The sequence below is a fragment of the Myotis lucifugus genome, unplaced genomic scaffold, assembly GCF_000147115.1.
Source record: "Myotis lucifugus unplaced genomic scaffold, Myoluc2.0 scaffold_351, whole genome shotgun sequence".
Classification (NCBI taxonomy): domain Eukaryota; kingdom Metazoa; phylum Chordata; class Mammalia; order Chiroptera; family Vespertilionidae; genus Myotis; species Myotis lucifugus.
This window is the reverse complement of record NW_005871399.1, coordinates 1,009,012-1,031,601: the sequence shown is the minus strand read 5'-3', so window position 1 is coordinate 1,031,601 and position 22,590 is coordinate 1,009,012. Positions and strand designations below refer to the sequence as shown.

The 22,590-nt window shown below is 40.2% G+C and overlaps 1 protein-coding gene across 1 annotated transcript in view; it reads left to right on the top strand.

Annotated features, from left to right (window-relative positions):
• KDM7A (lysine demethylase 7A) overlaps positions 1-22,590 on the top strand; it is a gene marked incomplete at its 5' end in the record, with an annotated part of 99,962 nt that overhangs the window by 66,585 nt on the left and 10,787 nt on the right. The window contains 10 exons of the mRNA XM_023764829.1: positions 3,295-3,382; positions 5,068-5,174; positions 8,572-8,663; positions 9,743-9,832; positions 16,552-16,761; positions 18,400-18,524; positions 18,733-18,887; positions 19,964-20,061; positions 20,560-20,708; positions 21,315-21,523. Coding sequence (XP_023620597.1) covers positions 3,295-3,382; positions 5,068-5,174; positions 8,572-8,663; positions 9,743-9,832; positions 16,552-16,761; positions 18,400-18,524; positions 18,733-18,887; positions 19,964-20,061; positions 20,560-20,708; positions 21,315-21,523 — 1,323 coding nt within the window. The remainder of the gene's footprint in view (positions 1-3,294; positions 3,383-5,067; positions 5,175-8,571; positions 8,664-9,742; positions 9,833-16,551; positions 16,762-18,399; positions 18,525-18,732; positions 18,888-19,963; positions 20,062-20,559; positions 20,709-21,314; positions 21,524-22,590) is intronic.

Genomic DNA, 22,590 nt, shown 5'->3' with positions numbered 1-22,590 from the left:
GGGGGGGGGCTGATTGGGGCCAGGCTGGCCATGGGGAGGGGCTGTGGGCAGTGGGCCGACCAGGCCCCCACCCTAAATGGAGTGGGGAATGGCCGATTGGGGGTCAGCTGCCTGGGGGAGGGGCCATGGGTGGTTGGCCGGCCGGCCCTGTCCCTGATCGAAGTGGGGGGGGGGCCGATTGGGGGTGGAGCTGACTGGGGGGAAGGGGCCATGGGCCGATTTGGGTGGTGGGGGCCCATCGGGGACGGGCTGGCTGGGGGGAGTGGCCACAGGCGGTTGGCCGGCTGCCTTGCTCCTGATCAGGGTTGGGGGGTGCCAATCTGGGATGGGGCTGGCCGGGGGGAGGGGCTACAGGCTGATCGGGGTGGTGGGGGACCCATCGGGGCAGGCTGGCTGGGGGGAAGGGCCATGGGGGGGAATGGCCGCCACCCACCCTAAATCGGGGTGAAGAGGGCAATCAGGGGTGGGGCTGACTGGGGGAAGGGGCCGAGGGAGGTTGGCCGGCTGGCCCCAACCAACAATCGGGCCGGTTTCGCTGGCTGCAGTGGGCGTCATAGCAACCGGTCGTTCAGTCATTCCGGCGTTACGCTCGCTGGCTTTTTATATATATACTAGAGGCCGGGGCACAAAAATTTGTGCACTCGGGGGGGGAAGGGAGGGTCCCTCAGCCCGGCCTGTGCCCTCTCACAGTCTGGGACCCTCGGGAGATAACGACCTGCTGGCTTAGGCCTGCTTCCCCGGTGGCCAGAAGGCAAGGCCCAAATCCCTAAGGGGCAACCCCCTGGTCGGGCCTCAGAGCAAGGCTGATTTGGGGGAGTTGGGGCGCCGCCCCCTTTCATGCACAGAGCCAGGCGGATTGGGGAGGTTTCGATGCCCACCCTCAGTCACGCTCAGGGTAGGGGCCGATTGGGAGGTTGGGGCACCGCCCCCTGTCACACTCAAGGCAGGGTCTATGGGGAGGTTGCGGCGCCACCCCCTGTGACGCACAGAGCAGGGCCCATCAGGGGGGTTGGGGCTTCGTACCCTGTCACGCAAAGAGCAGGGCCAATCAGGGGGTTGGGCACTGCCCCTGTCATGCACAGAGCAGGGCCATCAGGGGGTTGGGGAGCTCCCCCCTGTCATGCACAGAGCAGGGCCGATCAGGGGGTTGAGGAGCTCCACCCTGTCACTCACAGAGTAGGGCCGATAGGGGAGTTAGGGCACCGCCCCCCTGTCACACACAGAGCAGGGCCGATCAGGAGGTTGTGGCGCTGCCATGGTCACACTCGGGGCAGGGCCGATGGGGAGGTTATGGCTCTACCCCATCACACACAGAGCAGGGCCCGTGGGGGGGGTGGGGGGTTGGGTCGCCGCCCTCTATCACCCACAGAGCAGGGCCGATCAGGGGGGTGGGGGGGCCGCAACCCTGTCACACACAGAGCAGGGGCCGATCAGGGGGGTTGTGGCCCCGCCCCCCTGTCACACACAGAGCCGCAGGGCGATCAGGGGGGTTGCGGCGCTGCCCCCTGTCACGCTGATCCAGTGCCAGGAGGCCTCGCGGCTCCGCTGATCCCCAGTGCTGGGAGGCATATTACCCTTTTACTATATAGGATAAAAGGCCTGGGGGCCGGCTGGTTTGCCCTGAAGGGTGTCCTGGATCAGGGTGGGGGTCCCCACTGGGGTGCCTGGCCAGTCTGGGTGAGGGGCTGAGGGCTGCTTTCAGGCTGGCGGTTGTCTGAAGCTCTCAACCGCTCCTTTTTTTCTTTTTTTTCTTTTTTATTCTGGGCCAGCTTTAGCTCTGGCTCTAGCTCTGAGGCTTCCGCTGCTGAAAGCAGGTATCTGGTTTGTTTGCGTTCTATAATCGAAACAATGTATAACTCCAGCTCTGAGATCCTGGCCGGCCGAAAGCTGGTTTCTGGGGTTTTGTTTAGCTTCTATATTTGTTACAAAGTTTCAAACTGCCAGCTCAGAGGCCGGCAAGGCAGGTGGGGAAAGTTGGAGTCCTCTGTCACTGAAGCAAGCAAGCCTCATGTTCGCTTCCAGCTGCCTGGCTGCCGGCCGCCATCTTGGCTGACAGTTAATTTGCATATCCCCCTGATTAGCCAATGGGAAGGGTAGCGGTCGTACGCTAATTACCATGTTTCTCTTTTATTAGATAGGATAATGGAATAGAAGTTTCTAGGCTCAGATAATTCATGGCAGATTTTGTACTAAATGAATGCCCAGCAGAAATTTCTAAGTCCTGAGTAGTGCAGGGCAATTTCTTACTGTGTGGAACTGTCCTGCATTTTGCACCCCTGGCTCCCACTCAAAAATTGACAGTGGTGGCTCCTGATCATTGTGACAATCAAAAGAAGCCCCCAAACTTTTCCAAATGCCCTCTACAGGCAGTATGGCCTTTATGAAAACCACTGATCTATAGGATTTGTAGCTGACAGACTTCTAATTTGTGATTTCAGGGTCAAGCTCAAGGCTTTGTGCCTTTGAGTACACAAAAGGGCACCACTTGAGTGAATCTTTGAGGAGTTTTTTGATACTGTGTCACAGCACAGTGAGCGATTAAAAGATGAAAAATGTAAAAAAAAAATGAGACTTATTTTAACAATTTTTACATGCAAATGTATATATTTATTTATACTTACATGAAGTCCATGTTTAGTCTATGGACATTTCTTTCAAAAGCTAGGTGTCATCTCTCAGAAATGTTTCCCTCTTTGAAAATATTTTTGTAGGAAAATAAGACATCATTTGGATTGCCAACATTTATATTTATGGGACCAAAACCCTCCATAATGAAATGTGGGTAATCTACCTTTTCCTTCTTAGCAGGTATCTGGTTGAGTTCCACTGATCCTCCTCTGCTTAGTCCCCCAGTGCTCATTTCAGATACTAGGGAAGTGAAATGATCAGCCAGTCTCAGTGGTCACTTAATGGAAATATGCTTGTGTCCTTCTAACCAGATTTGACTTGTCTCACAGTAAAATCTTTAATATTAAGTTGGATTGTTTTTCCTTTAAACTAAAACAACAACAACCACAAAAGCCTTTACCTATGTTGTTCCATAATTTTTTATCTAATTAGGTCAATGCATTTATTTACTCAAACTCAGCACACAGCTGGTATATAATAAGCCTTCACTAAATATTTGAGTGAATGAATGAATCTATAGCTTTTATAGACATTAACTTTTCTAGCACTGGAGTATGAAGTAAATTGATGTTGATATTTTGAGTTTCTTATCTCACAGGTACATATCACATTTGTTTGCTTTAAATATTGAGAAGTCACTGATTAATATACTTTTAACCATTTCAGGGTGGATTCATGCTGTGCTCACTTCTCAGGATTGTATGGCTTTTGGGGGGAACTTTCTGCACAACCTTAACATTGGCATGCAGCTCAGGTTTGTGTCATCAGTATTTAAAGGATCTTTTGTCCTTTCTTTTAAACAGGATGTTTCAAAAACTAAATTCAACAACATATTTTACTGTAATTGAGATCTCATGGAGATAGGCCCTGAGAAATTATTAAGAACAGGAACTTTTTAAAAATATATATTTTTATTGATTTCGGAGAGGAATGGAGAGGGAGAGAGAGATAAAAACGATCAATGATGAGAGAGAATCATTGATCGAGCCCACAATCCGGGCATGTGCCTTTAATCCAGTGGTTCTCAACCTTCCTAATGCCGCGACCTTTTAATACAGTTCCTCATGTTGTGGTGACCCCCAATTTCATTGTTACAAATTGAACATAATTAAAGCATAGTGATTAATCACAAAAACAATATGTAATTATATATGTGTTTTCCGATGGTCTTAGGCGACCCCTGTGAAAGGGTCGTTCGACCCCCAAAGGGGTTGCGACCCACAGGTTGAGAACCGCTGCTTTAATCGGAATCGAACCTGGGACCCTTCAGTCAGCAATCCGACACTCTATCTGCTGAGCCAAATCGGCTAGGGCAAAAATAGGAACTTTTAACAAAAGTATTGTCTTAAAAAATTTTGTCAGGAGGATAGCTTGATGCATTTTAAATCTAAAATTAAAAAAATATTTATTCAATTTGAGACTAAATATCTCCCCAACTTTCAAAATTGTATAAAAATGTATGGATTCTCCTTGGCTGTTTTTACAATGAGGGAGATGAACTAAATCCAGTCAATCTCAGGTATAATTATGGTGCTGGGGAAAAGCAACCCTAGGTTCAGATGGCTGTCAGAACACCTGTAATGTTACATGGGGAAAGGATTAACAGCTCTTTCCCTTTCTGTGTGAAAAGTTGACCTTTAGCTAACTCTGTGCCCCTGGTAGCCTGATGAGAGGAGAATGTTACTAGGCAGCACTGCTTACAGTGAAATGACTCCTGATTGATAAACCACATCAGGACTGGGAGAACCTAGTAGGAACCATGTGTTTGGGCTTTCCTAAGTGTGGTGATCTTGTAGCTTGACTTGCCCGTGGGGACCCTGGATGTTATGTGTCTGTGGAGTTATTACATGAAGCACTGGCCCTTACCAGGCATGAAGCTTTAAGTTAGGACAGCTCCCACACTGCCAGCTGTGAATCTTGTTTCTGTATACCTGAGCTGTCCCCAGAGGAAAGGTCGCTCCTGGCTGTATGGATGGCTGCAAGGACTCCCACAGAAGACGATCACTGTGGCAAGCTGTGGTTCCTATCTCCTCCCCTTGACCGGCACCAAGTGTGGTCTTGAGCTTGAGTGCTTGGTAGAAACTAAAGAAAACCTGGGTGGGTTGTTCAATACATGGAGTTGACTTATAAACATATTGTCTTATTTATTTTAGTGGAACCCTTGTGAAATTCCTTCTGTTAAGATTAGGATAAGAATCCCAAGGTCTGATCTTTTTGAAGACCAATGTAATTCTTCAGTATACTGTCAAATTTGTTAAGGTCTGACCTGGATAAGGTCATTATTCAGGCTTATCCAAATGTTGTATTATGTAATATACAGTACTTGTTGTATTATGTAATGTCAGAACCTGCTTATTTTATTTTCCTTAAGTTGGTTGCCTTCATTTAACTTTGAAATGCTAATATAAATATTAAATTTCTTAAATTGTGTTTATTCAGGTGTTATGAGATGGAAAAAAGGCTAAAAACACCAGATCTCTTCAAATTCCCTTTCTTTGAAGCCATATGTTGGTTTGTAGCCAAAAACTTGCTGGAAACCCTGAAAGGTAATTAATAATCTGTCCATCTTGTGGTGTGATATAATACATGCTGTTTGTAAATTCACTAAAAGCCAGTGACAGCGACCCTTTTTTAGTATAGTGTTGCTGTTGCTCCTATGTTATTTTTTAAAATGCATGATTTCCCTTGACCAAGAACCTTTTTAACAAAGTAGAGTCTCTAGTCCAGCGGTCGCCAACCTTTCGGAGCTCACGGACCACTAGTGGTCCACAGAACACCATTTGGCAACCACTACAAACTTAAAAAGCAGATATATGAAGAGCTGCATCAGAACAGGTAATGTTGAGAATATTCATTTCACCTGGGACTCTAGTGGCCTGTACACACTGTCAGGCATGTAAAAGTGTCTCGCCTGCAAGAATGCAGTTTAAGCCAAGACTATTATGTAATACTAGAGGCCCAGTGCATGGATTCATGCACTGGTGGGGCCCCTTGACCTGGCCTGCACCCTCTCACAATCCGGGACCCCTCGGGGGATGTCAGACTGCTGGTTTTGGCCCGATCCCTGCAGGCCAGGCTGAGGGACCCCACCAGTGCATGAATACGTGCACCGGACCTCTAGTATGCATATAAGATCTTTGGTTAATCTCTTCCTGCCCTCCCCCTTCCCTCCTTTCCTCTGAGATTCATCAGTCTGTTCCATGTTTCCATGCCTGTGTGTTGAGAGTCTTTCCCCTGGTGGTCATTGTGCATCATAGCTATCGGTTGAACGGTCATCTAGGCGCATATATATATACACACACATACACACACACACACACACACTACATATATATATATAGATATATATATATATGCTTGGGATATATATATATCCCAAATATTTGCTTTTAAAACTCCAGGGCATAATTTTCATGTCTTGAGAGAATGAGGTAGTGCCTGTGCCATTACCATTTTATGCCCACTATGCTGGCCAGTATAAGGCACCTGTTAATACAAACCAACTGGATGTCAGGCTGAGTCTAGTGGAAGAAAAATGTTTCGGGTTTTGTTGGGGAAAAGGAGAGGTTGTTAGTTATCCTTTTAAACTTGAAAGCTACCTTTTTTATGTGGAATTTCAGATTTGGTGTTTTATCTTTTGGTTTAAAAATCTTTAAGCAGTCAAATTGGAAATTGCATATCACATTTCCTTTTATCCTTTTTTTTTTTTTGCTTTTCATTCAGTTGTGCCCTTGAGAATGCAGTTCATCTGTTTTTGTGTTGTCTAACTTGTCCAGTCCATTTGCAAATAGTGCTATTATTATAATTAACTTCCAGAAGAAACAGATATAAGCAGTTTAAACAGTAAAGTATATTCTACACATATTTCTTTTTCCATGTAAAAGTTACATGAGAATAAAAGGTGAAATGAAAAGAAACAACCAGAACTTGCTTCCCAGGATAGCATGCACAGAATTAAATGATAAAATAAAAAAAAATTATTGATTGCAGAGAGGAAGGGTGAGGGAGATAGAAACATTAATGATGAGAGAGAATCATTGACCGGCTTCCTCCTGCACTCCCCACACTGGGGATCGAGCCTGCAACCTGGGTATGTGCCCTGACTGAGAATCAAACCATGACCTCATGGTTCATAGGTCGATGCTCAACCACTGAGCACACCAGCTGGACAAATGATAAAACTTATTTATGGCTTCTTTGCTCAATGAAAGCTCTCACTGTCTTTATGAGGAAAGAATAATAACCCCATCCCACACCTGCAGCACAGCATACAGGGAGATGTCAATGGTGCAAATGTCTGTGATGGAGATAGGAGCCCACGGATGAGGAAGAACAGGTGCTCTCTGCACCAGATCAGTCTCTGCTCCACAAACAACTCCTTATCCTGAGTCTCCGCCTTGTCCAGTGTTTTCAGGTGTTTTTGGTGGCTGCAGGAATGTCACAATGGACCGTACAGTTGCCATCTATAGTTTCTAGTAAAATTCTAGACATTAAAGTTCATAGTCTCCTATCCAAGTAGAACCCTAGATATATATACATAAACACAGATGTTCTTGTTTTCTGGAAATAAAACCCAATAACTGAACCCTCCAGATTAGAGATTGGCAATTCAAAACTCAGGAAATTTCAGAGTACTTTTATCATTGTTTCTTTTCTCAACAGCACACACATGCCCTTAGGTAATGCTTTCCCCCTAATGTCTAAGAGGGGTTTACCAATCAAATTAAGAATTTATCTGAAAGACAAAATCTTGCTGTTCTCGCAGTCATAAGCAGCAGATTGTTTAGTCTGAGAATGGGTTAGCCTTTATTTTAGTCCATTGAGAGTTAAGAACTATTGAGATCTGATTAGAAAACATAATCCTGTAAAGTAAAAAAAAAAAAGAAAAGATTACTATAAAAGGATATTTGCAGGTCAGGTTTTAAAGTGTTTTCATTTCATCTGCCAGGTCAGTACAGGATACCTGGCATTACTAGTGTATCTTCAATCCCACTGAGGATAGAGCCAAAGGACCATTATATCAGTGCCACATCTACGCACTCGTCCTGGAATCAGGAATGGTGGTCTTGTTACCCCATCTTATATTGTCCCTTCATCCCTGACCTTGTAACTTTCCATTGCAGCCTGTTATTTCCAGCTCTTAGATTGTTATAGGCTTATATGATAGGTTAAATGTGGGAGGATTGGGAAACTCTTAACTAAATTTAGTGTCAGTAATAATAAAAGTGACCAGTTTGAGGTTTATGTAAGTAAATTAGCCACAGGGCAGAAGTAGAAATCTTTTACTTTTGCTTCAACTTGCCTGAGTTGTAGACCACATCTAATGTATTTTATATGAATTTTAGATAATCAATTTGGTTTAAAAACCCAGAAGAGTCTGGGTTTGTGGGTGTGGGTGTGTATTTGCAATAGTGAATTATTTCATGCCCATAGTGAGGTGTATGGATCGCACATTGCCTACACATACACTCTCGTACAGTTTAAAGAATTATAAGCCTGTCACTCAGGGTGAGCACAAACAGCCTTGCCAGTACCCTAGTCATGCTCCTTATTTTTCTCCTTCCCTTTAAGAGAGAACCTATTATCCTGACCTTTGTGATAATTCTTTCTTTCTGCTTTATCACCTATGTCATAAACTAAAATAGTTTAATTTCTAGACATCTATGAATAGCTTAATACTGACATTTTTTGTGACCTGTTTTTTACTCAGTGTTATGTTTGTGAGCTTTCTTTTAACTTGAGCATTTAGTACAATGACACTTAATGTAATTCTGTTTTTGTTTTTGTTTTTTTGCTTTTTCAATCAGTTGTTTATTAACCTTTTCCCTTTCTGTTAATTTGGAAGTTATGCAGTTTGATATTTGGTGGTTACTCAAAATGTAAAGTTGATTCATTTATCTTTGAAACACTTAACTCCTTTCCCTGCCTCTTCCATCCCCACAGAACTGAAAGAAGATGGTTTCCAGCCTCAGACTTACCTAGTACAGGGCGTGAAAGCACTGCATACTGCTTTAAAATTGTGGATGAAAAAAGAAGTAAGTCGTTTTCTTTGGTGAAATAATTGTTATTTTTTATATGGTAAGTTCAGGAAAATGGAGTCCTCAAGCTGTGTGGCAGGAGTAGCCACAGTAGAAGGACTAGAAACCATGCTTTATATACAACCTTCATTTTACGTACAGCAATACAAATGGTTTATGTTTCTGTGAGAATTAAGTACCTCAGTATTTCTTAAAGCTGGAAAGGAAAGTAATTCAAGTATACTTAGGGTACTGACTAAGGAATGAACATGTAAATGTAGACTAATAATAAGTAACTGAGCTCTCATAGTGTGCCAACCACTGTGCTTAGTTCTCATATCCATAGACTAATTTAATCTTCAAAGCAACTATATGAAGTCTGGGTGCTGTTATAATCCCCATTTACATGTGGGGAAGCTGAGGTTCAAGGAATTTAAGTAACTTGCCCAAGAGACCCGGCAGAGCTAGGATTTAAATCTAGGTCCCTGCAATTGCAAAGCTGATGCTCTTATCCCTCTGCTAGACTTAGGAAAAAATGAAAGAAAGGAAGGCAGAGTTCAAGCCGGAGCTTTCCATTTTCACTAAAATGTGGTCTAGTTGTTGGCATTTGAATTCCTTCTCTAAGAGGTGGTCCCAGATCTCCTTTTGGAGTTGGTATGTCCTTCCCTTATGCTTCCATTGCACGTTTCTTGTGCCAGTGGACTAGGATTATTTCAGTGCCTGTGTTGCCCCTTATAAGTCTTATGTATTATGAATTAATTGTTAGTTTTAATTAGTTACTTTACTAATTATAGTAGTCTTTTGAGGTCTAGAGTACACGGTTACTACTCAATATAAAGCAAAATTTACTATGAGACCAGTCCATCTTTATCTTAATCTAAGAGGATTTTATAAGTTAATAAAGATCTCCTTAGAAGATCTTTTAATAAAGATACCTTAGGAGGTATCACACCAACCACATGAACTCTGAGTCCTGGCTTATTAGTATTTAGCTGTGTCTATAAAATCTGGAGAACCCCAAAATTGGCTTAATAAGTTTTTTACATATTAAAGTATAAGTAACTTTGGTTGTTTTGTCTTTGTTAATCCAAATACAGCTTGTATCCGAACATGCCTTTGAAATTCCAGACAATGTTAGACCTGGACATCTTATTAAAGAACTTTCTAAAGTAATTCGAGCAATAGAGGTAAGAGTACAAACTGCCATCTAAACTCTTGGTTATTATCTGCTTTGAGAAACCAATAGATCTACCACCACACTACAAACCTCTGAATGCTCTTATGCACTTAAAAAAAAAAAAAAAGACAATGAGCTAAGTCTTAGAAACAGTTTCTAGTTCCCAGGTTTCTAAAGTCCTAGAGAGAAATTTAGAGAGTTGTATCATGATGAAGTAATAAGGAAGTTATTTCAGGTTACTCCAAAAATAAAAAATACAGAATTAAACTTTCTAATCCAGTTCATTTTAGCTGTGCAGAGATGAATACATGTTTAGTGATTAGGAAAAGAGGAAATGTAAGGTGAGTGAGTAGAGCTAGGTGAAGCTGGGTTGGAAAGAGGAAGATATTAGTGGGGTGGGGCAAGGAGAGCTGCTCGATTGGAAATATTAGAACAAGTTGGTTAAGCAAATGCCCTTTGATAAAAGCCCACAGAATCTGAGATTAGGTGTTTTAATTAATCATTTAGGAGCTATTTTAGGTATTAAAGGAGGTTTTAATTAAACTAATTTAAGAAGGTGGTTCTATTAATGTTTAGGTTGAACTGAAAGGAAATTAAGTGCAGGAATGGAGGCTAACTCAATTTAACAGCTCAGATTAGGTCTGTGTTTGGGGAATGGAAAGGGGTACAGCTAAGAAATATTAAAAGGATTTGCTATCCTTGACTAGAAGAGTTCATGTAATTCTCAATATATTCAGACACAGTAGAAAAAAATTTAAAATATATTTTTATTGATTTCAGAGAGAAGGGGAGAGGGAGAGAGAAATAGAAACATCAGTGATGAGAGAGAATCATTGATCCGCTCCCTCCTGCACACCCCTACTGGGGATCAAGGCCACAACCCAGGCATGTGCCCTGGACCGGAATCAAATCCAGGACCCTTCAGTCTGCAGGCTGATGCTCTGTCCACTGAGTCGCACCAGTTAGGGTGAAAATTTTTTTTTTTTAATTTTAAAGATGATAGTAATTGCATACAGATTTTTAATCAAAAGTCACATATATATGCAAATATATATCTGTATAAATCTCAACAACCCAAAGTAAGGACGGTGTTGGTCTATATGAAAAACTATAAATCTTTACTTTGGGAAGTAAAAATACTTGAATGAAATTTCAGAGATATGAAATTTCTGAAATATGTCAACTTCAAATTAATATTATAAATTTTAAATGGTGAAATATACCTGAAAGAATAATTGGACAAAAATAGTAAACATAGTGTTTTTTTTTTTTTAATTGAAGTGTAGGGAGTACAGAAGACAGCAAGATGGCCAGTAGAAAATGTGCCAAGAAAATATATAGGTATTTCACTAAAGAAGAAAAAAGAATGGCCATTCCAATAAAAGTATGAAAAATAATCTCAATATATGAAAAAGTATTTAATCACATTTTGCCAAATAACTTACGATTTCATATGATCATTTATCAAGTTGGCAAAAATAAAATCCCATTGTCTATCCTTGATAGTAGGAGTACAGATTAGTTTATGCTTTCTAAATGGCATGTCCCTTCACCTAGCAGTTTCACTTTAATCTAATAAAATAAGTAAGAGGATTCCAGTTGAACTTGGAAGATTAAACATATGTGCTTACCACTATTACTGCTTGGGACCAAAATGATAGAAAAAGAATAAAAAAAGACATCTCTAAGGACAGAGAGAATAATAGAGATGAAGATTCCAACGAAATTTTGGAAGCTGGCAAGAAATGTACAAGTGGTGACTTATTTAGCAGACCAGAGACCTGAAACCTTTGTGGGAAATGGAGGAAGACCAGGAACAGGTCTTATTTATACAGAATCTTAAAAAAATATTCCAGAGTTTTTTGAAGGACCCTCAATATGAGAGTGGAGGTAGGATTGAACAGGATTGATTAAAGGTCTATTTAAGAAATGAATTGCTCTCCAAATCCCTGCCTTAACACACGTAGAAAACTAAAGGTGTAATTGTTTGAGAAGTTGAATTTGAGATTGTGGACTTTGCATTGATTTTAGAAAGAGTGTAAGGGAGGGGGAGAGAGAGAAAGAAACATCAATGTGAGAGAAATGCATCAGTTGGTTGCCTCGTGCAAGGACCAGGGCTGAGGATTGAACCTGCAACCGAGGTATGCACCCTTGACCAGACTTGAACCTGGGACCCTTCAGTCCATGGGCCGATGCTCTATCCACTGAGCCAAATCGGCTAAGGCAGCGGTTCTCAACCTGTGGGTCATGACCCCTTTGGCGGTCGAACAACCCTTTCACAGGGGTCGCCTAAGACCATCCTGCATATCAGATATTTACATTACGATTCATAACAGCAACATTACAGTTATGAAGTAGCAACGAAAATAATTTTATGGTTGGGTCACAACATGAGGAACTGTATTTAAAGGGCCAGAAGGTTGAGAACCACTGGGCTAAGGCAAGCTTGTGGACTTTGGAACACTGAGCCCAGTGAGGGAGATAGGTATCTTACTGAAAACGAGGATTAAGTGATAGTCTGCATAGTGAATGCTTCTTCTTCCACTTGGCTTCTAAAAGACTGTCAGTCTGGCCTGGACCTCTCAGGACAAGAAGTAGATCCACTGATACTGAACATTGGTGAAACCCACCAGTTGACAAAGCCCCACTCACAGAGTTCCCTATTAGCTTTTTATTACATACAGTGAAATGTACAATTGTAAGAAAACTTGAGTTTTGACAACTGTGTACACCTGTATAACCAATACTCCAGTATAACCAATGAGATATAAATCATTTATATCATCCCAGAAAGTCCATTCTTGCTTGCCCCCTTCTAGTCAATCTTTGACTACCACAGGCCACCACTGTTCTGACCTGTTATTATCATCATAGATTAGTTTTGCCTATACTTGAATTTCAGATAAACACATTCATATAGTTTGTACTATTTTGGTGTCTGGCTTCTTTCACTCACATTATGCTTTTGAGATTCATTCATGTTGTTGTGTTTGTCAGTTCTTTTTTATTGCTGAGTGGTATGGTATGCCATTGATTAATATGCCACAATTTGTCTTCCATTCTTCTGTTGATGGCTATTTGGGTTATATGCAGACTTGGCCATTATGAATGAGACTGTTATGAACATTCTTATATCTCTTTTGGGTTAAATATATGTTTTATATTCTTGGATAAATACCTGAGAATAGAGTTGAGCCATAGGAAGTGAATTTAAAATTTGTGAGAATCTGCCAGTTTTCCAGAGTGGTTATACCATTTTACATTCTCACCAGTAATGTGCAGGCATTGTAGTTATTTCATATTTTCACCAATATTTGTTGTTTTCAGCCTTTTAAATTTTTGCTATTCTAGAGAATATGGAATATTATTTCAGTGTGATGTTAATTTGCATTTTCCTGAAGATTAAAGATGAATACCTTTTTGTGTGCATATCATTTTTGTATATATTCTTTTAGGAAGTTTAAGTTTTTGTCCATTTAAAAATTATTGTTTTATTATTGATTTGTAGGAGTTCATTATATGTTCTGGACACAAATTCTTTGTCATTTGGCATTCAATCATTCATATCTATATAAAATAACTAACATTTACCTATAGCTTGTATCTTTTCATGAGCAGAAACTTTTAATTTTGAAAGTTTAGTCTATCAACTCTTTTTGTTTTTTAGTTAGTGTTATTTTGTGACCTCCCTAAGAAATATTTTTCCACCCCAAGGTCTTAAAAATACTTTCTATTTTTTTTCCAAAAAGCTTTTGCATCTAGGTAAATGGCCAGTCTTGAATTTTTGTGTATTGCATAAGATAAATAAAGACATTTCCCCCCATATCTTTATCTCGTTTTCTTAGCACCATTAGTTGAAATCATTAGCTTTTTAATGTTTCCTTCTAAAAATACATGGAGAGCCCATAAGAGTTTCAAAGACAAAGACCAAAAATAAATCAGAAAAAGGAAAAGTATTCAAAGGAGGCAATCATTAAATAAGTCTTCAGCTCAAACTCAAGTATAATTGATATCCTCAGGAGAGAAAAAAGTAAAATTGGTTCTATGAAAAAAGGACAGGAGGGTGCAACAAAGGAGCATTCAAAGAAGAAGGAAAAGGAGTTCTTGGAAATTAGAAATTAATAGAAACAAAACTTAGTAGAATGGCTGGAAGATAAAGTTGGGAAAATCTCCCATAAAGTTAAAAAGAAACACACAGAAATAGGACAGAAAAATTAGAAGGTCATTTTATACAGTCGTCATCAAAATAATAGGAACTCCAGAAAAAGATAACAGAGAAAACCAGAAGATTTTCAGAGGACTCATCAAATAAGTTTTAGAATTCAAGGACACATCTTCCCAAATTGATAGCCTTCCAAAATGCCAGTACAGTGAGTGAAAAAGACATCAGCCAAGGCACATTATGGTCAAATTTAGAGCATATGTAATAAAGTACATCTGAAAAAGCATTAGGGAAGATAATATGGGTCGTTTACAAAGAATTGGGAATCAGAATAACATAAAATTTCTCAACAATAACACTGCAAACTAGAAGACAGTGGAGCAAAGTCCTTAAAATACTGGGGTTGGGGAATGCTAGCATACATGTCTGTATTCAGCCAAGCCATAAACCAAATATGATGGTAAAATAAAGATGTCAAAGAGGCAATTCTCAAACAATGTACTGCCCATGTGCTGTTCTAAGAAAGAAGGAGTAAACCAAAAAGAAAGGTTCCCTGGAATTCATTCTTCCAACAAATACTGAGTACCTATTGCAGCTTTGTACCAGGTAGGCTAGGCATAGAGCAGTGAACAAAGGTCCTGGCAATGGAGCTTAGAAGTAAGAGGCTACCCATAGATTTTGTTATATCAGGAATTGGCAAGGTGCTATTAAGAAAAATAAAGTAGGGAGGTCAGAGGTGGTGGTGGTGGTGGCAGTGTTATATGGTGGAGTGGGAGCAGGTCAGGAAGGGTCTGTGATGACATGTGCAGGTGCAGAGAGCAGCCGGTCCAGGATGGATCAGGAGAATGAAATTCAAACTTAACTAATGCCTCATACTTTATCTGGCAATTCCATCCAGGAGGATGTCTCCAAAGAAAAATATAAATTTGATTAATTACCTAATGTGTTTGAATGTTTGTATTCTTCCAGTGGAGAATTTTGGGATTAATTAGTGATAAGTACATACTAGAAAACAAGCTGATGGAAAGGGAGGCAGTTATGAACTCAGGGAAAAATCAAAGGATAAAAAGGAAAGTAATGTTATGTAACACTAGGTTGTAAATAATTTTTACTGAGTCCAATTTAAATATTGAATATTGAAGGCAGGGGAAGTATGTGTACATTTAGGAGAGGATGCCAGAATTAAGACTTACTTCATCTTGCATAGTAGGAATTCAGTGATACAGCTACAGGTAAAAAACCAAGAAATAACAGTATAAATGTTACTTAGAAATTCAGAGGCAAATAACTGAAAGAAAAAAACCAAACAACAAAAACAGCTGCAGGAGTTGCAAGTGCTGGATATATACCCGAAAAAATTGAAAGCAGGGACTCAAGCTGATATATGTATATGCATGTTCATAACAGCATTATTCACAGCAATCAAAGATTATGTCATGGGAGAATGGATAACCAAAATGTGGTATATACATGCAATGGAATATTAGCTTTATAAAAGAAGGAAATTCTGACACATGCTACAACATGGATGAACCTTGAAGACATTATGTTAAGTGAAATAAGACAGTCATAAAGGGACAAATATTGTATGATTGCATTTATATGAGGTTCCTAAAGCAGTCAAATTCATAGAAACAGAGTAGAATGATGGTTGTTAGGGCTAGGAGTAAGGTGGAATGGGGCATTATTGTTTAATGGGTACAGAGTTTAAGTTTGGGAAAATTTAAAAGTTCTGGAAATAGATGCTGGTGATAGTTGGACAACAATGCGAAATGTACTTAATGCCACCAAACTCTGTACATAAAAATGGTTAGAATGGTAAATTATATATCTGTTACCACATTTGTTACATGTATATGTATAATTCCCATTCCCTCCAGAGAATGGGAATTGGCATGGGGAAGAGTAGATTGCAACTTTTCATGATATGCTTATAGAATTTTAATTTTTCAAAACTATGTAGATGTGTGACTTTGCTTTAAAAAGCAGTTATTGATTTATGCAACTATGTATGTGAAAAAATTTACATTGGGCCCTAGCTGATTTGGTTTAGTGGATAGAGCGTCAACCTGTGGACTGAAGGATCCCAGGTTCGATTCAGGTCAAGGACATATGCCCAGGTTGCGGGCTCAATCCCCAGTAGGGGGCGTGCAGGAGGCAGCCAATCAATGATTCTCTCTCATCATTGATGTTTCTCTTTCCCTCTCCCTTCCTCTCTGAAATCAATAAAAAAATATTTTTTAAAAAAATAATATTTTTTAAAAATGTACATTAGAAGCAGCCTGACTAACTCCTAGTAATTTTTAGGTCAGTAAATCATACTATAGGTATACACCAAAGTACTACACAGCCTTTAAAATTATATTGAAAATCAAGGAAATATGTTTATAGTATATAATTTCGTGGGGGAGAAAAGGAAATAAAGTTCCCAGCAAAGCTGTTTATCTTATTATTTGGTCTTTTTTATATAATTGAATTGTTTTTCTTTTCTAAAATATTTCTGTGGCTGATTACTTAGGTATGTATGTAGCCTTATTCTAAAAATACTCTGAATTGAATTCTTAAAGGAGGAAAACAGCAAGCCAGTTAAATCTCAGGGAATTCCTACAGTGTGTCCAGCTTCACGATCCTCAAATGAAGCAACTTCCCCATACCATTCCCGACGAAGGATGAGGAAACTTCGAGATCATAATGTCCGAACACCTTCTAACCTAGACATCCTAGAGCTCCACACAAGGGAGGTCCTCAGAAGATTAGAGATGTGTCCTTGGGAAGAGGCAAGTATTATGTTTCATGACGACAAAGAGACTTCGTTGTTCCTTAAAGTTCTTCAAACGGATACTCAAAGGACAATAGTCTGACCAGTCTTATCTAATCTTCCGTTAGCATTGTGTAGGGGTCAACAGTGCTTATGCCTGTAGAAGGGGGTGGTGCTTCAACTTTCTGGGCATCAGTGCAGAAGTAGGATGACTAGATCTCATTCATTTACTGACATGTTTATTGAGCGTTTACCAAGGCCATGCTCTTACAGGCTCTAGAGAAGATGCCAGAGTGAGCACAACTTAAGTCCCTGCCTTTGTGTAGCTTCCATTCTAGCTCAGGTTGGAAGGATGGGAGACAAATATCTATATCATAAAAGGCCTGTGGTCGTGACACTGTTACGACGTCACAACCACAACAGGTCACCAGGGAGGAGTCAGTCTGGGTCCTGCTGGCGCTGCGGGTCTGGGTCTTGCGCAATATCACGTGCTGGGCCTCTAGTGTTAAAATAATACAATTTCAAATAATCATTATGAAGGAAGCCAAAATAATAGAGCAATAGAGTAAAGGGTCTTGGGATGGCTGGCTACTTGAGCTAGGGTGGTCAGAGAGCTCTCAGGTGGTGACATCTGAACTGACACTTAAATAATGGGAAAAAGTTAGATGGATACACAGATCTGAGGAGAAGTATTGCTGGCAGAGGGAAAAGCAAGTGCAAAAGTCTATCCCTCACCCAATAGCATCAGCATGAGTGACTGTTAGAATAAACCCATTAAAGTTTGAGAAATGCTTGCCTAATGGACAAGGGGGCAGGCAGTAATCTGATCAATGTAGGGCCTTGTGAAACTTGGTAATGAGTTTGCAACGAGATCTGTATCATACATAATTTTACATCTTAAATAGAGGATAGGCAACAATTTAAAATGAACAAAATAGAGGTATCTCTGAATTAAAATATTTTAAAACTTAATATAGAAATTTTAACTTCAATATTTTAAATGGTATAGAATTTTTTTTTATACTTTTTAAAGATTTTGTTGTCCTAAACCTCCTTAACCCATAGCCATCTGGGAGAAGATTTAGCATGTTATGAAAGGTTCTATTTATTATTAAAGAAACATTTTCCACAGAAAGGAAATATTCTGTATGTATTAAAACCAGTTATTGTATGCCTTTATGTCACATGGTGGCCTTTGTTCCTAGTGATAGCAATGTGGTGACCTGTAAGCTGCTGCCAGTACCTGGTGGGAAGACTAGGGAGTAGGTCAAAGGTAGGGTAATCGGGAAGGACCAGCAGCTGGCACTTAAACAAGTCAGGGAAGGAGAATCACTATGCACTAGAGCAGTGCTCTCCAGCTCTCCAGCTTTCTGCAAGAGTGAAATGTCTTTGAATTCGCTTTACGCAAGTTTTACATTCTACTTTATTGTGTGTTATTGTTAAAGGCCCTACAGAAAGACAAACCACATTCCTGCTTAGGCTTTAGGAACCATTTGGTTTTAGTGGCACACTGCTGCCTGTCTCCTGGCCTGGGTGGCTGCCTAGTCCAGTTTGGGATGCAGAGCTAAGGGAGGAGGTGGTGGCTTGACTTTATTCATTTAGTCCAGTGGGTGTAGTTGAGTATGGAGATTAAGTAAGTTCTATTTTTATATTTTAGGACATCTTGAGCTCTAAACTAAATGGTAAATTCAACAAACATCTCCAGCCATCTTCTACCGTACCCGAATGGAGAGCAAAAGATAATGATCTACGATTACTGCTGACAAATGGAAGGATAATTAAGTATGTAAACCAGATCAAAGTATCCAACCGATTAGCTTTCAGGGGGTTCCCTCTGTTTACTGAATCCCCAGTCCATTTGTTGTTCAGCTAACCACATATGGGGCAAGTGGCTCAATTCTCCACTCTCTCTGTAAATTAAAGCGGGGAGTGTACTGTTTGGCCGCACAAGTTGCACTATTTTTTGACTTATTTTTCCTTCTATATACAGAGACGAAAGACACCCCTTCGCAGATCAGAGTCTTTATACAGTAGACAGTGAAAATGAAGAGGATAAGAGAAGGACAAAAAAGGCAAAAGTGAAGATAGAAGAGAGTTCAGGAATAGAGGCAGTGGAGAATGAAGAATCTCAGAAACCCCTTAACAGTATGTCTGTTTTAATGGTCATTGTAAAGGTCTCTTTATTACTAATGTGATAGCATGTGAAGTAACTTGCAAGTTCTTACATTTGTACTCTTTTGAGAAATCTGAAGTATTTCTGAATAATGTATCCATTGGGGAAATACTGAATGTGAATGCCCAGAGAGGTGTAGAGCCCAGGGAAGGCATTATTAATGATGAGGACATGTGCAAGTTAGTGACATGCTTGTCTGATGACAGTTTTTACAAGCGTCACACGAAAGCTCATGCTCTACTCCAAATAAAACAGTCCCAAGTTTAATGGGATTTCACAAATAATTTTAGCTAACATGTATATGGTTTTCAGAAGCAGGAGACATATATAATTGGCTGACCTAAAACTATTAGTAATCCATGTATTGTTTTTCTTGGCTGCCTGTTGACAAGAGGGCCTCTACTTGGCTGTTAATTGCTTATCAGTAGTGTGACAAACAGTAATACCTCTTCCTCCTCAATTTTAAGGAGCAGTTAAATATTTTGGTATTTGACAAGTAAGTGTTCCAGATAATTCACATTATTTAATCCAAAGTTACCTTAATTCCTGCTAATTTCAGGTAAATGTGATATTGCTGTAGTTGGTAACTGCATTTGTTCACATGATGGGGAAGGTGGTTAATCAGTAGAATTCATCAAGCGGTAGTTATGAAGTAGTGCCCCATGGAAGAGAAAGGCAGTGCCAAGGCCCAGTCTATAAGCTTGTTGAATTCACTACCTACTTGAATGCTTTTGTTATCTGTTGAGAGAAATAATGCAAAAGGGAAATTGAAAAGTTTCTTGTAGCTCATGTTAGTGTTGGAGGCTTTTTTCTGGAAAGAAATATTTTTAAAATTTTCAAATAAGGAGTGTATAATTATGTTTAATAAATTCTAGAAATGTTTGTAGAATACACTTCAATTTGCATCTTGGTCAGTTGGGGAGAAAGTTCTTGGAGGAAGAATGAATGAAAAGAAAGGAGTATAGAACAGGAGTGACATAGACACGAAGCTGGATGGACTTTCAGTATCACCCTGTTCATGACCTTCTCTTTGACTCTTACTTCTCAGGGTTTTTTACAAGTGTGAAGTCAGAACTCAGGAATCGATCATCAGAATATTCTGACATTTCTGATTCGGAAGACTCTGGACCTGATTGCACTGCTCTGGTATGCCCAAAGGCCCGTGCTGAGTGCTATTGGGTGGAAAAATGAACACCCACTTTCCTTCCCCGTCTCTCTGACCTTTGTAGCACAGGGTCTTTCCCTGTAATAATCTCTCTCTCTCTCACACGCGAGCACACATGCACACGCACGCGCGCACACACACACACACACACATGCGTGACTGTTTACATTTGCTAAATGTAGCTTTATCTGATTTTGGAAATGGTGGAGGGAGATACTGTTCTTACATTTCTCATATATCTCCTAGGTTTTATATTTCATTTTACCTTAAAGAAAACATGTACTGTGTGTTTTTTACTACGGAATTATGTTACCATAGTTATGGAGATTTTCACTTTTTCGTATGAAATACAGAAATAATTTCATGATAATTAAGATTCTAACTTTCCCTAGACAGATAAAGTATTTTTTGTTAGTTTGTACAGTCTTGGTCAGATTTCTTATATAGCTTTTCTTTCATTTAATTATTTATTATCTCAGAAAAATAATTTTACCACTGAAGAGTCTGAAAGTTCAGGTGATGAAAAAAAACAAAAGATAACATCAAACTTTAAGGAGGAATCTAATGTGATGAGAAACTTTCTTCAAAAGAGCCAGAAAACATCTAGAAGTGAAATTCCAGTTAAAAGGTAGGTTTGCTGATGGTAGTATTTTCATGACGTTCCTATATAATAAAAGCCTAATATGCTAAGTGTCCGGTCGTCTGGTCATCCATTCAACCAATCAAAACGTAATATGCTAATGGTATGCTAATGATATGCTAAGACCGCTCAACCACTAGCTATGACGTGCACTGACCACCAGGGGTCAGACAGTTGACCAGTCATATGATGTGCACTGACCACCAGGAGGCAGATGCTCTGAACAGTAGGTTAGCTTGCTGCTGGGCCGATCGGGACTGAGTGAGACAGGCCGGACATGCCCTGGAGCCCTCCCCACAGTCCCTCCCTGGCTGGCCAACCTCCCACATCTCTCCCCGGCCCCAATTGTGCACAGATGGGGTCCCTCAGCCTGGCCTGTGCCCTCTTGCAATCCGGGACACCTCAGGGGATGTCGGAGAGCCAGTTTTGGCCCGATTCTGCAGGCAAGGCCAAGGGACCCCACTGGTGCACGAATTCGTGCACCGGGCTTCTAGTGTGATATAAAGACATGAAAACATTTCTTTTAGTTTTAAAATTTACCAAAATGCCATTAGACTAAATAGGCTCTTGTATTTTTGGTTATCTGCTTTTTAGGGAATGTCCTACCTCGACGAGCACAGAGGAAGAAGCGATTCAGGGCATGCTCTCTATGGCAGGGTTGCACTATTCCACATGTTTACAAAGGCAGGTACAAAGCACAGGCTGCAGCAGTGAAAGAAACTCTCTCCAGGATCCCAGCAGCTGTCACAGCAGTAACCACGAGGTTAGGCAGCTGTACCGCTATGATAAACCAGTGGAATGTGGTAAGAAACATAAAAGTAACTCATGACCCCCAATGTAATAGCTCTATAATCCCAGTTGAAGTTAGAGATTATGAATAACTGTTTATTGCACATTTTTAGTTGGAAATGGTATTAAGCATATTGGCCAAAATATACGTAATGTTGACAAGTTATGTAAGGTGCAAGTATAATAATTCAAAATGTAAATTAACTGGGATTGAGAGTCATGTTCACCAGCATAATTTTATCATTGCTATTAAACCATAGTGTTATTTCCCTTTTATAAGTTGATTACAGTGGAAGGAATATTTGGTGCTTTATTATTATTATTATTATTATTATTTGTTAATCCTCACCCAAGGATATTTTCTCCATTGATTTTTAGAGAGAATGGAGGGGAGGTGGGGTGCAGGGAGAAAGAGAGAGAGAAACATCAGTGTGAGAGAGACTGATTGATTGGTTGCCTCCCAAATGTGTTCTGACTGGGGCCGAGGATTGAACCTGCAACCCAGATATGTGCCCTTGACCAGGAAGTGAACACACAGCCCTTCAGTGTGTGGGCTGATGCTCGAACCACTTAGCAATACCAGCCAGGGCCTTTAAATGGTCTGCTAAGCTTGAACAATCACCCTTATTTTCTTTTGTAGGAGGGAAAATAAGTTTTGAACTTTCTGATTAGGGACATTCTCTCTTCAGCTTTAAAGGAAGAATCAGGAAAGAGGAAACTCAGTAGTAACATCAGTGATGCCACAGAGTGTTTTCTTCTCTGTGCCTTTAAGGGAAATTTTGTTTCCCTAAAAGTGTGAGGAGGACTGGGGAGAAGCTGGTATTATGTTGAAACCAAATGCCTATTATAGCATTTGTGTTTGTTCTCACGGAATTAAATGTCAACTATGTACCAGGAGTTTGACATTATTCCACTTAATTCTTGAAACAACATTTTGTTGTAGGTAATATAACTTTACAGGTAAAGGAAATAGACTTAGTGGAGTTAATTTAACTTCCCCATACTTATATAATTAGTTTTCATTGGTGTTGGAATTTGAACCAGGACTGTCTGATCCCTTTGCTTATTATCTAAGAGAAAA